General features: G+C 40.7%; 1 protein-coding gene across 1 annotated transcript in view; it reads right to left on the reverse strand.

Annotated features, from left to right (window-relative positions):
• The window catches only part of LOC137422153 (protein unc-13 homolog B), a 745,568-nt gene that overhangs the window by 459,646 nt on the left and 267,733 nt on the right, over positions 1-18,189 (reverse strand). The window contains exon 12 of the mRNA XM_068108912.2: positions 3,301-3,442. Coding sequence (XP_067965013.2) covers positions 3,301-3,442 — 142 coding nt within the window. The remainder of the gene's footprint in view (positions 1-3,300; positions 3,443-18,189) is intronic.

Consider the following 18,189-nt stretch of genomic DNA (forward strand, 5'->3'; position numbering starts at 1 on the left):
ACACCGTGAAGGCCCAATGGCCATGTCTATGCCACAAATCAAGTACGTGAGCGAGTCGGGGCGCACTGAATTGAAAATATATAGAACGCTCATACTCCGTGAAAAGTGAAGCCAACTGGCGGCGGGGATGGAACATCACGTGATCGCTCTGAGCGAATCAGCGCGCTGCTCTGCCACCGGTCAGAATCCGTGTATAATATTCCTCGCTGAAAAAAAATCTATGTGAAACATGCTACTATCTATGCTAAATCATGCTAAATCATGCTAAATGCTAATCATGCTAAAATCTATGCTACTTGCTGTGAGTTTATGGCGGCAAGGAACATCACGTGATCGTGTCACGAACATCATTCGTGATCATGTCATCACGTGATCGTGATCGTCATCAATGAGCGCGAAATGAGCCGAATCAGCGCGCTGCTCTGCCACCGATTCAGATTCCATGTATAATATTCCTCGCTGAAAAAAAATATGGATCTAAAGATGAAAGAAAAAAAAACCTAGGTAATGTCGGAGTTTACGGGCGTAAACTTGATAGGTGGTTGTAATGTCAGAGTTTACGGGCGTAAACTGGATAGGTGGTTGTAATGTCGGAGTTTACGGGCGTAAACTGGATAGGTGGCTGCCTTCAAACCAACTGCCTTGACGAATGCTTTGTCGAGTCTTACAGGTTAGAGCAGCAGTACCATGTCTTCCCGTCTGATACATCACCACGAGTAATAAAACCACAATGGACATTACATCGAGGGCAAATACAATAATTATTGATGAGGTCTGCGACGGTGCACACCACTTAATAATATCAGGTATTAATCATAATATCACACTTCTTTGGCTCTAATACCTGACATTATTAAGTGGCACGTCGCAGACTCATCAAGAATTATTGTATTTGCCCTCGATGTAATGTCCATTGTGGTTTTATTACTCGTGGTGATGTATCAGACGGGAAGACATGGTACTGCTCTACCTGTAAGACTCGACAAAGCATTCGTCAAGGCAGTTGGTTTGAAGGCAGCCACCTATCCAGTTTACGCCCGTAAACTCCGACATTACAACCACCTATCCAGTTTACGCCCGTAAACTCCGACATTACAACCACCTATCCAGTTTACGCCTGTAAACTCCGACATTACAACCACCTATCCAGTTTACGCCCGTAAACTCCGACATTACCAAAACCTATGTGGTGTGAATGGCAATGTTCCTCGCTGAAATGTGAAAAAACGCAATCGCTTTTCGCTCTGAAATACGTGCAAATGCGTAACTGAGTTAATGGCGGCAAGGAACATCACGTGATCGCTCTGAGCGAATCAGCGCGCTGCTCTGCCACCGGTCAGATTCCGTGCATAATGCGCAATGAAATGCGCTGAGGTAAAAATATGGTAAAAAAATATTATGAAATAAATTTTTAGGTCGGCCATGTTCTTCCCAGGCTCAATGGCCATTAGGGTGGTCCAAAAAACATCGATCTCTCCGATTTTGATGCTCTACTGGATTATTGTTAGAAATGGTCTAAAACATTCACCCATCAAATATTTTCGCTCAATTCCATCTAGAAACTCATACACACTTCAATTGAAATATGGCGTTTTTCACCAAATTTGGTCTAAATGAGAACAATCCAATAGCAACCGAGGTGGAAAAAGTACATGCACTATTGTACTAAGCCATTTTGTGGTTCATGACTTTTTGCATGCGCTTGCACCTGTGAGTCTGAAATCATCATGGTCGAAACATGTTTGACAATGCTTGAAACATGTTTGAAACATGTTCATACATGTCTGACTCATGTTTCGACCATGAGAACTTCACAGGGGTATGTACCATCAATGACATTATTTAGGAAAAAAATATTTCGAAAGTCTTTGTAAGTCATTAAAATTGACCAAAATGACAAATTTATATGTTGAGTGTGTATGAGTTTATAGATGACTCAGATGCAAAATATTTTTTGGTTGAATGATTTAGACCATTTCTAACAATAATCCAATAGAGCATCAAAATCCAGATAAAAAAGTGATTTTTTTGCATTTTTGGACCACCCTAATGGCCATGTCTGTGCCAAATATCAAGTACGTGAGCCTCTCCGTTTAGGAGTCTATCGGTAACATTACACACACACACACACACACACACACACACACACACACACACACACACACACACACACACACACACACACAAACTGTGTTTTTTATATATATATATATATATATATATATATATATATATATATATATATATATATATATATATATATGTATATATATGTATATACATATATATATATATATATATATATATATATATATATATATATATATATATATATATATATATATATATATATATATGTGTGTGTGTGTGTGCAGGAAAGATTAAATTATGCAATTTAAACTCGACATCTATCTTCGTAAGATAAAACAGAATACCATATCATCCTTTAAGTTTAAACTCCGAGCAATTAAAACGGCAACTATTTCTGGGATTGAGACGCACTTTGGGAATCACACAAGATTGTGTGTGGACTAAAGGCATCATAAGATGTGAAACTAAACAAAAGATATATAACTAGATAATCACTTGCGGTTCCCGATCAAAAATGTATGATAAAATAATTATGCAAGAAACCATTTTGCGCCCGCAAATACGTGAAACACAGGGCAACTAATGTAGAAGCAGGTCACATTTTAAGTCAGCGAGTTATCACAGGTGCCATGAACAAATTACCAATTATTATTTTAACCTACATGTGGAATTATTGCATTCGTGGCATTACTTGCATTAATGCCCCCCCCCCCCCCCCCCCCACCACCCCACCCCTCAGTAAGTGATGCTACCTGCAGCAATGTAGTGCATTCCAAAGAAGAGGTTCTGCGTGTGGAACTGCCTTCGTTTTCACATTAATTCCTGTCTTCCTTACAGTCTTATGTAAATACGTCTTGTAGTCCTCTTAGGTTGTTTTGATACCTATCCCCTACCTTTTCTATAAATTAAGCTTTGTTCATAATATGTTTACTCCATGTCTACCTATTTCCCATTGCCACTCTCTGTATGGTAAATTGCACTTTCTGTAATTCCCCTCTAAAGTGAACCATACTCTCTGCATGTAATGTGGAGATGCCAATCTCATTCCTTTGAGTTGGCCTCCATTTCTGCAGGGCGAAAATGAATGAATGATCGTTTTAAGGCCTTTAAAAAAAAAGGCATCACAGAGTATCAGAAAAAGGTGTTCATCGGTTACTGAGGGATGTATAATGACAAGGTATCAACATGTTTGTTGTACAGCTCACTCACAAGTGGAATTTTTCCTCCCATACTGGGTTCAGGTTCTTGTAGATCGTTTTCGTTCTCTTCTTCACCTTTCCCACCTGCACGGTCACGTAAGGATCGCTCGCACCAGTCTTATCCTTGGCTTGCAGCCCCTGGGCACTGTGCACTGTCGGATCAAAAGGACAGTCAAACAAAGTCATGCAATTGTCAGGTTCAACGAAACGCTGCATGTGAAACTCCTTTTGTCAGTGTAGTTAACAAAATTAGGAAGGAAAAAAACAAGGCACAGTTTTCCAAGAATCTATATTTTCTTAATATATTGTGTGCAATTTTGTACAGGTAAATATTTATTTTGGACCTGCGATAACTGTTTTTCTTTCAGCTACTCTGGAGAACCAGGAGCACTGATCTGGAAAAGCAGAGTTGAACTAGTGGTCTTTCAAGGCAAGTCAACTTGTAAAAGAATCCATCATCAGAAACATTTACTTTCATTATATTGTGCTAGATATGCAAGCTCTATATGTAGAAAGTTAAGACCAGTAATCACATCTCATGAGGGAGCGGCATTATAACAAAGCAATGTTAATGTGTGGGATGTTAGAGGGAAATCACATAGGCGCGCAATAGTGGATTTAGAGGGAGAGGGTGGGGTGCAGTGGCCCAGGAGGTCTGAAATCACCTTTCAAGGTTAAAAAAAACAAAAGAATGACCAAGAAGGAAAGACAAAAATATCATGTTGTTATCAACACAAAGCGACCATTTTATATTTTAACATTTTCATGCTATTTTATGTCATGGAAGTTAGCATATTATCACTTATCGAGTCTTCCCTGACAGCCCTGTTTACATTTTACATTACAACTCTTCTTTGCTGTCTTAGGGGATTATAAAAACGGTATCCATCCCATGTCTCATAAGATTTGAATGACGAGTGAACGTGGTGCACATTTACCAAGCAGCTTCAGTGGTTCTGCACTTCCGGTAAATCCCACTTTAGCATGCTGAACATTAAAAAAAAAAAAAAAAGTCCTGAAAGGCTCCATATGTGCATGGAAGAAGTTTCGGGAACTGAGTGGCGTGCTGACGAGGAGGGGAGTGTCGTTGAAGCTGAAGGGAAAGGTGTATGCTGCATGTGTGAGAAGTGTTATGATTTATGGGAGCGAGACATGGGTAATGAACGTAGAGCAGCAACGAAGGCTGGAAAGGGTGGAAATGCGAATGGTTCGGTGGATGTGCGGAGTATCGTTGAGAGAGAGGAAGACAAATGATGAATTGCGAAAGATGATGGGAATGGAGCCTGTGATTGATGCTGTGAAGAGGAACAGGTTGAGATGGTTTGGTCATGTGTTGAGGAAGGATGAAAGTGACTGCTTGAGAAGAGTGATGGAAATGAATGTAGAAGGAAGTAGAGGACGGGGAAGGTGGTGGAAGCAGAAATGCGGGCAAGGGGGTTAACAAGGGGAGATGCAGAAAATAGGGAAAAATGGAGAAGATTGTCATGGGGCATTGGCCTTAAAATGCCTGTTGTTGTTCTTGTTGTTGCTGTTGTTGTTGTCTTCAGTGGTTCTGGACATCCGGTAAATGCCACTTTAGCATACTGAAAATAAAAAATAAAAGTCCTGAAAGGCTCCATAAGGCACAAACTTTGTTCCAATTCCAATGATTAATGCCTTGATCTACGATGGATTAATTGGACGACTTTATTTATTGCTGGGTCAAAATGCAATATTTTTTCTTCCCAAATCTTTTGTTCAGTCCATGCAGGGGAGTGTTCCCACACTCCTTAAGGCCATAGTTAATGTTCACCTTTAATGAACTAAAGGTAGAGGTTCCGATGTGGGAACCAAAAAACAGTGATCCACATAACAAGCCAGTGGCAACACGTTCTTTCCTTTAACACTGCATTTGCATAAAACAGAAACCAAATTTGGTGAGTACTGGCACTGGGTTAACTGATGAGTGAGGGATTTAGTTTTCTTTGTCGAGTTCAAGGCGGTGGTCTCATGTGGCAGGGAAATAATTTTGCAACAAAAGACCATGTACAGTTCCAGTACCATTGAGGGTTCAGCTTAACAAACTTCCAAAAAAAATACATTGCTCGGCATAACAGGCGGGCAAACATAATGTGATCCCATGATGCAACATCATTGTTCTTATTATACTGCTTGTTCTTATTACCACGAGGTTGTTCTTATATCCTCAAAAAATATTACAAAGAATTTGCAATCAAGTTGAGATATGTCCATGCCCAAATGGATGATAAATATGTTTGAAGGCCATTAAGTGCTATATTAGTAGCAATGCAGCTGTTTTACAGGCAAGAGTTCTATTTTTCTTTTTCAAGTAGTTTGATGGAATGATGCGATAGACAGTAGGTTATGATACATTGCAAAATAATGTTTGTTTGTGTTTGTTTTTCTGTCCATGTGTTAACAAAATATCTCAAAAAGTTGTGGACGGATTCGGAGGAAATTTGGCGGAGATGTAGCGTATGTGACAAGGACGAAATGATTAGATTTTGGTGAAGATCCGGATTCGGAGGAAATTTGGCAGAGATGCAGCGTATGTGACAAGGACGAAATGATTAGATTTTGGTGAAGATCCGGATTTGGACGAAATTTGGCAGAGATGCAGCGTATGTGACAAGGACGAAATGATTAGATTTTGGTGAAGATCCGGATTCGGAGGAAATTTGGCGGAGATGTAGCGTATGTGACAAGGACGAAATGATTAGATTTTGGTGAAGATCCGGATTTGGACGAAATTTGGCAGAGATGTAGCGTATGTGACAAGGACGAAATGATTAGATTTTGGTGAAGATCCGGATTCGGACGAAATTTGGCAGAGATGTAGCGTATGTGACAAGGACGAAATGATTAGATTTTGGTGAAGATCCGGATTCGGAGGAAATTTGGCGGAGATGTAGCGTAAGTGACAAGGACGAAATGATTAGATTTTGGTGAAGATCCAGATTCGGAGGAAATTTGGCGGAAATGTAGCGTATGTGACAAGGACGAAATGATTAAATTTTGGTGAAGATCCGGATTCGGAGGTAATTTGGCGGAGATGTAGCGTATGTGACAAGGACGAAATGATTAGATTTTGGTGAAGATCCGGATTCGGAGGAAATTTGGCGGAGATGTAGCGTATGTGACAAGGACGAAATGATTAGATTTTGGTGAAGATCCGGATTCGGATCCGGCTACAAGAATTTTTAAAGTGATTCTTCACCATTGGGAGATAGGGCCAAAAACGATACATAGCAGGATATCTCAAAAAGTTGTGGACGGATTCGGACGAAATTTGGTGGACCGATTGGGTCTCTGACAAGGACAAAGGGATTCGATTTTGGTGAAGATCTGAATATGCATTCGGATATGAGAATTATTTGATTTTTCAAGTGATTCTTCACTATTGAGTGTTATGGCCAACAATGATATATAGCAGGATATCTCAAAAAGTTGTGGACAGATTTGGACGAAACTTGGTGGAGAGGTTGTGTGTGTGTGAAAAGGACTAATCGTTTCGATTTTGGTTCGATTTCGATTTCTGAATATGGATTCGGCTACAAGGGTTATTTAATTTTTAAGTGATTCTTTACCATTGAGAGATCGGGTGAAAAGCGATATATAACATGATATTTAAAAAAGTTATGGATGAGTTATGAATAAACTTGGTGGATGAGTTGGGTAGATGACAAGAACAAGCCAATTAGGTTTTGGTTCAGGTCCGAATCCAGATCCATCCTATCAGTGGGATACAATACGTAAACTGTTCAGCCTGGTGGAGGTATGCTCCCTAATGAGTTCCATTCTAGTTTTCTCTGAAATCACTTAACCAATGAAGTTTCAGTTATGAAACTTTTATTGCCATGGATACTCGATGATATACCTAAAGTTTCACATGTGTTGGTCAAGCGGTTTGACAGGAGGTTTTTGAAGGTGTTAGCATCAATCAAACATCGATCTTTTCAGCTGTTGCGGAGAAGAAGATTTTTTTAAAGTTTGTTTTTCAAAAAAATGTGTCACCGATGATGTCATCGATTTAATTCACTGGTCACATTTCCTTGTAGATAACCCTCAGAATGTTTTGTATTGATCGGATAAATTTTTTTGACTCATCCAATTGTGATTTCCCATGACATCGTTATCATTTAAAAAAAATCCATGGGTAGATGCTCCCACGTTGAAAGTTTCGCATTGATCACCCAAGTGGTTGTGGAGAAAACAATTTAAAAGCAAATAAACCTGAAAAATGGGGAGGAAGAAAAAGAAGAAAATAAATTAATAAAACAGAACAAAAACAATAGGGTTCCTTCAGTATCCTAAGAATGAATTCCCTTACAAGGAACTTCAACGCAGGAGGAGGCCAATAGGCCCATCGAAGCCTGCTCTATTATTACCAACTTATGGTTGTTTGTCCGTGCTCTATCCTTTTAAAATGCTGAGCATCAAGCAAGGAAGCACCATTTTTAAATTCTATGCTGTGGCTCGGCAGGGGTTCGAACTGCAACAATCTTTGCGATGAATTCAGAGTGGACCGCTCTAACCATTATGCCGCCACGGCTGTTTTTTCCGAAAATAAAAAGTTAGACTCAAGAAGCAGGGGAATGAATGGACAGGAAAAGAGGAGGCCAATAAATGAACACAGTAACCTATACAAGTAAAAGGGTTGGGTTATGTTAGGTATGGTTAATGGGGGTAAAAAAAATAATTGTATATGTAAGATGGGATCCCATGTATTCCAATGCAACAAAGTTTCACCATTGGCCTGAAATACATTTTGTAATTGTCAAATCCTTGCAGGATTTTGTGCACGTTCAAACTTAATTATTAATCATACCATGAGGTTCATGAGCACCAGCTGGTGTTGAGAAAGTAAGGGGTTAGAGGTGCCAAGAACAACCACAACCATTAACCAGCTGACTCAAGCTTGCTATCTGAACCGAGCCAAGGCTACTGGACTGGAGCCAATGTTTAATCAAAGCCTGGGTATCTAGGAGCAGACATAGCTCCTGCCAAGAAACAAAACAGCTCTCCTTTTAAATCATCACTTTATCTTCCACCTCACACCAGGCTACCTGATCATTCTACTCCCTAGATCCGATCAGGTGGCAGATTATTGGCTACTTCCATCCTGTGAGGGCTTATGTTGTCTCAAACCCACTCATTAACTCAAGATCCTATGGATTAGTTGGCTGAGACAACAAAAAACGGGGATAATTGCAATGTTACTGAAATAGCCACGATATAAAACATCAGATTATTCATTACGTAAATGCATTTGTGGTTCACTAAGAGGGGGATCCTTCATTCTATGGTGCTGTTGGTCGGTATCATGTGTGAATGCAGAAACAACGATAACAAAGTGTTCCTCATTCATTGCCTTTGTCATTTTTAGCCTTTCTTAGAGTTCTTGTTTCGTATTATGTTGACAGCTCGTTGTTACTTTTATAAAGGTTATGTGTTCACAGCTGTCTGTCTGTTTGTCTGTCTGCGTGTCTGTCTGTAAACAGGATATCTCAAAATGTTATGGACGCATTCGTACGAAATTTCGGGGACAGGTTGGATATGTGACAAGGACAAAACGATTAGATTTTGATGAAGATCTGAATCCGGATCCAGATACTACAATTTTACGTGATTCTTCACAATTGAGTGATAGGGCCAAAACGATATATAGCACTCACACGATATCTCAAAAAGTTGTGGACGGATTCGCACAAAACCTGGTGAACAGGTTGGGTCTATGACAAGGCAGACTTGATTCGATTTTGGTGAAGATCTGGATCAGGATCGGATACGAGTATTTTTTAATTACCTCTCCTTCTCCTTCTCCCAATTATCAGCAAAGTCATGGAATCCATCGTTGCTTCGGATATCAAATCTTTCCTCTTCTCCAATGGCTTGATCTCTGATCATCAATTTGGTTTCAGACCAGGCCACTCTCCTCTGGACATGCTGCTTCTGCTGTCTCAACAATGGATGGAGGTCCTCAATGCCAAACAGGAAATTAGAGCTGTCTCCCTCGACATATCACGTGCCTTCGATACGGTCTGGCACCCCGCTCTGCTCACCAAACTCTCCTCCTTTGGTATCCATGGAAATCTCCACGCATGGCTGGCGGACTTCCTCTATAGTCGTCGTCAACGTGTGGCCCTGAATGGATTTCTCTCATCTCCTCTTCCTGTTCAGGCTGGAGTTCCCCAAGGCAGTGTTCTGGGACCTGTGCTTTTTCTGGTCTTCATCAATGATCTCTCTGACTCTCTTGAAAATCCTCTCTATCTCTTTGCTGATGACTCCACTCTCTGCCGCTCCATTCCTCATCCCGCAGATCGGCAGTCTGCAGCCTCCTCACTCTCTGCAGACCTCGACAAAATCACAGACTGGGCAAACAAGTGGAACATGATGGTCTTTCAATCCTGACAAATCTCACACTCTTACGATGTCTCTCCGAAAAGACCGACTGGACAACACTCCCATCTACTTTCTGAATAATCCTCTCCAAGAAGTTCTGTCACTCAAGCTTTTGGGCCTCACTATCTGCCATGATCTTTCCTGGGAAAACCACATTTCCAAGCTGGCCCCCAAAGCCAGTCGCCGACTGGGCATCCTCCGTCGTGCGAAGTCCTTCCTTGGCACACCTGAGCTCCTCACCACATACAAGGCTTTCATCCGCAGCTCAATGGAGTACTGCTCTCCCCTCTGGGCTGGTGCTTCTGCCTCACACCTAGCTCGTCTTCATGCTGTTGAAACCAAAGCGTTCAGAATCATTGGAATCTCCCGCGATGACGCTATCTCCGAGGGCCTTTCACTTACTCACCGCAGGCAGGTTGGTGGTCTTTCCGTCATCTCCCGACTCCTCTTCGGCCTTGCTCCCTCAGCTCTCTCTGGGCTCTGTCCCCCAAATATTCCTACAGGTCACACAAGATCTGCCTGCAACCCTCTTATGGTTAAACTGCCAAAATCAAGACTCTCTGCTCACCTTCACCCCTTCATTCCTCTTTTCTCCCACCTCTGGAACAAACTCCCTCACTCTCTTCAATCCCACTCCTCCCTCCAGGTCTTTAAAACGGCTGTTCACCACCATCTCTTATCTTCCCCAATCCAAAACCTTGATCTTTTCTACCCCCGCTAATTTCACCCCAAATCCACTTTTTTGAGGTGACTTTTGACTTCCTTCCTGGAAGTCCTTGGTGTCCTTGCGTTTTATACCTATCCTGCCACCCCCCAGGCCCTCTCCCTCCCACACATCTCCCGATGTCCCTGCTCTCAAATGTTGTGTTTGTGTGCTTCCTCCCCTTCTCTCCCCATCTTGTCGACCGCTCCCCTTTTTATATACTTTGTTTGCTTGTTTGTTTGATTTGTTTGTTTGATAAATGTTAGCTCTTTCACGAGCCTCGACTCTGTATACAAACAAGTACAAAAAGTTTTAATTAAAACAAAAGCCGCGGCGATGTTACACAATGCCTAGATGCAGCTGTGCCTATAACGTCGATGTTATAGGCACAGTACATTCCTATTGATTCGATTACTTGATGTTATTTTTATGCAAAGTGAAAATATATCTCGGCAATTTCCCGTGTGTGGCGACGAATTTTAAATATATCTCGGCATTTTCCCATCTGTTATTTCAGGCGGTGTATGACTGTCCATGCCGCGATTTAAAAAAAAAAAAATCTCGGCAATTTCCCGTGTGTGGCGACACGTGAACGAAGCTATGCTCCTCTCTCCACATTATTGTGACGACGTATAAATTAAATATTTCATCGTGACGATTGTCATCAAATGGACGAATTTTTAATATATCTCGGCATTTTCCCGTCTGTTATTTCGGGTGGTGTATGACTGATCATGCCGCGATTTAAACAAAATATATATATCTCGGCATTTTCCCATCTGTTATTTCGGGCAGTGTATGACTGACCATGCCGCGATAAAAAAAATAAATCTCAATGGACTTGAAGTTACAGGCCTTTGAGAATTCATTTCGTTCTATAAAGGGCAACTTTCATCGGATTTTCTTCCCGTTTTTTTTCAACCGAGTCTAAAACTATGTTAGCGACTGTGAAAAATGAAATGATATATCGAATTTGATTTGAAATAAAACTGTGTGAGAGAGGAAGACACCACGGGCCTACAAAACAGGCCTCAAAGCTATGCGAGTTAATAAAATGGTGGATATTTGTTTATATGAAGCCTCTTCCAGAATGGGTGGAGCTATGGTTCCCAGAATGGGTGGAGCTTTGAGGTTTTGTCTTCTCTGCAAGAACAAGAAGCAGAAGAAGAACAAGAAGAACAACAACAACAACAGCAGAGGGCACTCTATGACCAGCGTCTGCGACGTGGCTAAAAAGAAAAAGAAAAAACAAAACAAAACAAAAAACCTCCGTTGACGAAGGTGGATGGAGGTTATGTTTTAACTCCTGTCTGTCTGTTTGTCTGTTTATCTGTCTGTATGTGAACGAGATATCTCAAAAGGTTGTTGACAGATTCAGACGAAATTTTGCACAGAGGTAGTGTATGTGACATGGACAAAATCATTAGATTTGGTGAATATCTGAATATGGATTCGGATATGAGAATTATTTAATTGATATGTGATTTTTCAGCATTGAGTGATAGGGCTAAAACCAATACATAGCACGATATCTCAAAAAAGGAACTCCCATTGAGAGATCGGGTGAAAAGTGATATATAACATGATATTAAAAAAAGTCATGGACGAGTTAAGAATAAACTTGGTGGATGAGTTGGTTTGGTGACAAGAACAAGCATATTCGATTTTGGCTCAGGTCCGAATCCAGATACGGCCTACCAGTAGGATACAAAACATGAACTGTTCAGCCTGGTGGAGGTATGCTCTCCACCGAGTGCCGTTCGAGTTGTGCGTGCAAATGGATAATAAAAAAATGAAAGAAAGCGAAGTGAAAATACGATGCAGTTTCAAAATAATTGCAAAACCACCCAATGGGGTCACCTTGGAGACCTTTGTCTGTGCTGGGCATTCTCAATGAGTCGAAATAGCACTTTCCTTTCAATAGTACAATTCATAATATTCCTCATTCACTGGGGGAATTGTCCTGCACTAGAGACTGGACACGGACCTAGAGGCTGACGTAAATGATTTAATTCATCAATTTCTTTTAAATTCATTCGTTTAAATATTAGTTTAAATTCATCAATTTCTGCAATGACAAAAACAGCCTCTGCTTGTGCATTCTTTTACTCTTTTTATCCTTATCTCTGGGACCATTATGCTGAAATACCCAATAACCCAGGTTTGTAGCTTTCAGCAGTTATTTTATAAGCAATAATAAATGTGGTACCAAAATTACAGATTTTATTGAAGCACAGTGTGCATGAACAAAACTGTGGAATAATATTGCTAACAATTAGCAACAATGAATGGCAACATGGATTGCCTGCATATTCTTTTATTTTTTAATGGCATGAGCTGAAAATCCAATAATTCTAGATATAAAAACACGGATTACCTTATTAAGAACTAGCAGGGGCTGCCCTGCCTGGCTGGGTGCAGACCTTCACCCGGAGGTGGTTTCGGTAAGTGTTGGACATTGAAAATTGAAAAGCGATGGAGTTATTGCCTTCATGGTTATTACCTTTTGCCTGCGGGTCGGCAGCAACACTGCCTTAACCACATCCCAATATACACTTCATAGCGTCTTAGTGGCCTCAAAACGAACGTCAAGGCTAAAGTGTGATAACTTAAAATCGTGCCCAGATTGAAGTAGCTACACCAAAAATGTGGAGCCATTGTGTGCCACGTTTCGGCCATGAACGAATAACGTACAAACGCATAAACACACAAACACTGGAAAATATTTATAAGATAAATTGTTTTTTCAAACATTTATATGCCACTTATGATGCCAAACGTACTAACAGGTTGGCGGCAGGAAGGGCATCCAGCCATAAAACATTGCTTCAAAAAGGGGACCAAGGTGCCCGAAAAAGGCAAACCCCTGCTCTGCAGGGAAAGATGGCCTCTAAAGGTGGTTCTTTTATGATGTCAAACGTACTGTGACAGTGCACCCAATTTTTAGTTGAACCCTCCCAACCTCCATGTGCATATTTTCCCCAAAATGTAAAGCAGCATGCGCTTTATAAAAGACATCTTATTGTGACATGTTGGGACTTGCTGTGCAACTGGCCTAAATGTAATACTATGGTGAGGATCCTTACATTGAGCAGCATGTATGTCAGGGCACCTTTCCATGTTGCTGTATCGTTATATATTAGGAAGCTGGTTTGAGAACAACAATGTTGAAAATTGGCAGTGACTAGCCTTGCCTTACACTCAATCAAACGATCAATGGGAGTTCCCTTGCAAGGAACTTCAATGTTGGAGAAAACCATTCAGCCAATGAGAGCTTGCACAATGTTTGTCAACATATAGCTGTTTATCCATGCCGCATCCTTTATTTAAATGCTGAGGGAGGGAGCAGCATGTAGCATTTTTAAAGCCTTTGGCATTACTTGCCTGGGTTTCAAACCGCTGACCTGCCAGATTCAGAGCAGGCACTCTAACCATTATGCCACTGAGTCTGATCGTGGAGCATTTAACCTGGATTATTGGATTCCGTGGAATGTCGCCAACAGAGCACAATCCATCATTGAACGTATACTTGCTCTGAAGGAGGAATGATGCAATATTACACCTTATCTCTTCTAACTTTTGGAGCAGAGTGTTTGTGACAGTGGACACCAGCACTCTTGGGGAATGAATAAATGAGTAAAACACAAAATTATTTTTTACTGTCCCAATGCTTTTGGTAATTAAAGTGACAAATGCTGCTGTGATTACATTGTAATACGAGTACTAACAGAGAAAGTGTCATGTAGTAGAACGATTAAAGGTGTTAACGCCACAAAACATCACGCTCAACAAGGATGCAGAATCATCAAGCATTGAAGGATCAAGGAATGCAGGCAGAATCAGGGGCCTCAGAATTGTGTGGTAAATAGGTTGGTAAAGGACGTAAGTTTACGGAACTCATGCACATGTACGCACTCTTCAAATAAAAGAAATCAAGCAATGTGCACTAGAGCTTAACTTGTATGGATCATTACATTGCTAGACGTATTAGACCATTAAAGTCGTCCACTTAAACAGCCATACGGTTCAATGCCTCCAATTTTAACAAAAAAATGCATCTCCAATAAAGCTACGAGTACATTAGCTCTAATGAACATTGTAACAGAGGGGAGATTTCCCTCTTAGGTATTTCAGGAAAAAGAGGAAGACTAAAATACCTTCCAAAAATTGGATAGCACGTCATTAATTATCAGCATTGCCAAAACGTTTTTGGCATTAAACTTGCAACAGTGGGATACAACACAATGAAGTTTAGGAACGGTTGTTTATTAAGAGTCTAAAATTGTAATTAGGTGCTATTCAATAAGGTGTTGAGAAGGGAAGTTGTACCAAGTGTTCAGAACAAATAAATAAAAGGCAATACTCATGCAGTGAGTTGTTGGCCAAGGATGGGATTGAAAACATTTTTCTCACCATCTTTTTAACTTAAGTGTCAAATTCAGATGTATTTTTACTTTGTAAAAAATTTAACCATTTGTGCATTGTATCAATAACAGGTGAAACTAGAAAGCATCTGAAACTGTAAAGCTCGTCCGCATCTGTTTGTATTTAGATGTATTCTTCTTCCAAATGCTAAAAATAAAGAAAACAAGTACAGTCGGACCCCGCTATTCGCGGTTCCGCTGTTCGCGGTTCCGCTATTCGCGGGTTATGCATATTCGCGGTTGATAAAATGCGACATGTTTCTCTATTCGCGGGAAAATGTCCAGCGAATTCGCGGTTTTTTTCCCCCTATTCGCGTCCGTGTTCCGCGAAATCGCGGTTTTTTCCCCCCCTATTCGCAACCATGTACTGCGAATTCGTGGTTTTTCAGGGGTGGAAAAAAAAACTTTCACGAGCTGCTAGCTTGACACACTTTCACGAGCTGCTAGCAAATTTTATCCACACTATAAGCGAGCTTCGCGGGATATCACACCAGATGTGTAAACAAGTCAATTCCGCAAATTATAGAATGCAAACGCTTCATTAAATCAGTTGCAGATTGCAATTTATGGTAAAGCATCATCAGAGATCTTACACAATGAAAACGTTTCGGGGGATGTTCCATCAGCGATGAAAACATGTCAACCCTGCGAGTTATAGAATGCAAAATGCTTCATTAAATCTATTATTTAAATTAGCAGATAAGCTCAATGTGGCACCTGGTACCTTGTGTTGGTTTTTTTTGTTTCATGGTACGGTATGGTTAAGCTGGTTAAGCACTTTTAATAAACTGTAAGCACATTCCTTCAATAAATTGGAAATGGTACCTGGTGTTGTCGTTTATTTAAATTTGGAAGAATTTTTTATGAAACTGTAATCATGTGCACCTGCAGTCAAAAACATCTTAAACTTAAAAAAATTTCCTTTTTGAATCAGGAAACACCAGGAACCTATAACGTATCCCCCTTTTCCCCATTGAAACAATACCGCGGCATACATTCATGGGATTTTCATCGACCTTCACAGATTTTCGTTGACATTTGCAGGTTTTGTCTTACCATTTCCGGGACTTTCATCGACTTTTGCGGATTATCGTCGACATTCTCAGGATTTGCATTACCATTCAAAGATTTTGCCTCATCATTCGCGGGTTGTTCCACTCCATCGTGGATTTTCACGACTTGGGAACTTATTCCCTCTTTTTCCATTGAAACAATGCCCCCCTATTTGCAGGTTTCGCTATTTGCGGATTTTACAGGAACGTATCCCCCACGAATAGCGGGATCCGACTGTACAGATACATTCAATGTACACCAACCCCATGCTAAATAAATAAATAACATCCTCCAGCGCGGCATTGCCAGAGCCCGGCGATACCGCCGTGCAGCACATAGAGACGGTATTGGGAGGGAGAGGTGTACAATAATTGATTGATTAATTGTGTAATTAAAATCAATTAAAAATAATCGTAAAATAATTTCTTAATCAATTGGCTAATAGCATACCTCAACCACCACCATTTCATCCGAATCTGTAACCTAAAAAATAAAATAAAAATCAGCTTCCGAGCTCAAAAGGTGCCTGAGATATTGCCGAGATGAGAAAGGAAATAAATAAGTACTTGATGAACCACCTTCCTTTAGAGGTCATTTTTCCCTGCAGAGCAGGGGTTGGCCTTTTTTGGGCACTGTGGTCCCCTTTTTTGAAGCGATGTTATACGGCCGGATGCCCTTCCTGCCGCCAACCCTGTTAGTCGCCTCTTGAGACACACAGAGAATTACCAATGAACTGGTACTCAATTTGCCGACCTCGGAAGGATGATAGGCTGAGTCAACCCCCCTGGTGTTGATTCAGCGATCGACTGGGATTTGAACCCAGGATCCTAATATCCCAAGCCAGCACCCTAACTGCTAAGCCAACACCAGGCTTAAAATAAGTACTTAATGAATGAATAATAATGAAGTAATTGATCAATTAATTAATAAATCAAAAAACAAAAAAAACCATTTTTGCCAAAGCACTTGCTCACTATTGTATCGGATTTTAGCTTCCTCGCTCAAAGGATGGCTGAGATATCGCCCGGACAAACAAGCAAGCAAGAAAACAAACAACCGGAATGAAAACTGAGAACTCCCTTTCAGCAGGTGTTATGCAGCACCTGGAGATGGAACAGAAAAGGAGCGGTGTACAACAGAATACAAAATTAAAATTGATGATTTTATGCAGCCTTGACCTTTGAGCTTTAGATCAAAAAAAAAATCAGCTTCTCGCTTTTGATTGGTGAACCAAATCTGTGACCCAGTATGCAAATTATTAAAATTTCAGTTCAATCAGGTGAAAATGGACGATTTTATGTGATGCTTGACCTTTCACCTTTTGCCATAATTAAAATTTGCCTTCCCCATATTATCATAATAAAGCTTTGTTTAAAATTTGATGACAAAACTCAAATGGTGAATTGAAATTTCAGATCAACTGGATGAAAATTGATGATTTTATGTGATGCTTAACCTTTGACCTTTTGACAAAATTATTAATTTGCCTTCTCCATATCTATATCTATATAATAATACCCTAAGCACTCGACTTTGTTATCCCTTTTACGCCGCACCCAGTGACCCGATGCCCACGGCACTAATGCATTTTCCATCTATGAACCGCGCTCTTTGTTTATCACGTACAGCCATACTCGAAAAATCTGAATTCGCCGACTTTGGGACCCAAAAGCATCCGATTATCGGCCGATACGACGCCATCTTACAACACCATCGTATTGGCGTCTGCTGGGCGAAGGCGATGCGAGCCGTCCGCTGATTGGACAGTCGAGTGGTGTGATGGGTGGTGTGAACCAAATGGTCTTTTTATTCCCTTGAACATTTTAAATTAGGATATATAAGGAAACGTCTTTATCGTCATTTTAATAAAGTTAAATGGAGTGACGTTGCGATACTCGGGGTGCGTTGCATAAATCCTCGTAACTCAGAGAGGTGTAGCAGGTGGCGAAACGTAAGGAAGCTTAAAGATAACGAGCTGAAAACAGACGAACGATATCCCTTCCGTGGATGTTCCACGGGTTTCACGTCTTTATCGTCATTTTAATAAAGTTAAATGGAGTGACGTTGCGATCAGTGAGTTGTACTTGTATACGAAGAGATAAAAGGATGGCATTGACTTCGAGACGGTACGTGATAGTTGGCTGCGGCTGGCTGATGCCACGTTTTTTTTCGAAGTGCCATGGATGCTGATGGACATAATAAAGGTATCGGCTGATCTCTCATCGTAATATTACCCGATGGAAATGGACTGTTTCTTTGTTTGTCATTTCCTGTGCAATAATGTCAAATTGATGTCAGACATCCTTTTCTATTGACA

The sequence above is a fragment of the Myxine glutinosa genome, chromosome 2 (genome assembly GCF_964187855.1).
Source record: "Myxine glutinosa chromosome 2, kmMyxGlut1.1, whole genome shotgun sequence".
NCBI classification, from domain to species: domain Eukaryota; kingdom Metazoa; phylum Chordata; class Myxini; order Myxiniformes; family Myxinidae; genus Myxine; species Myxine glutinosa.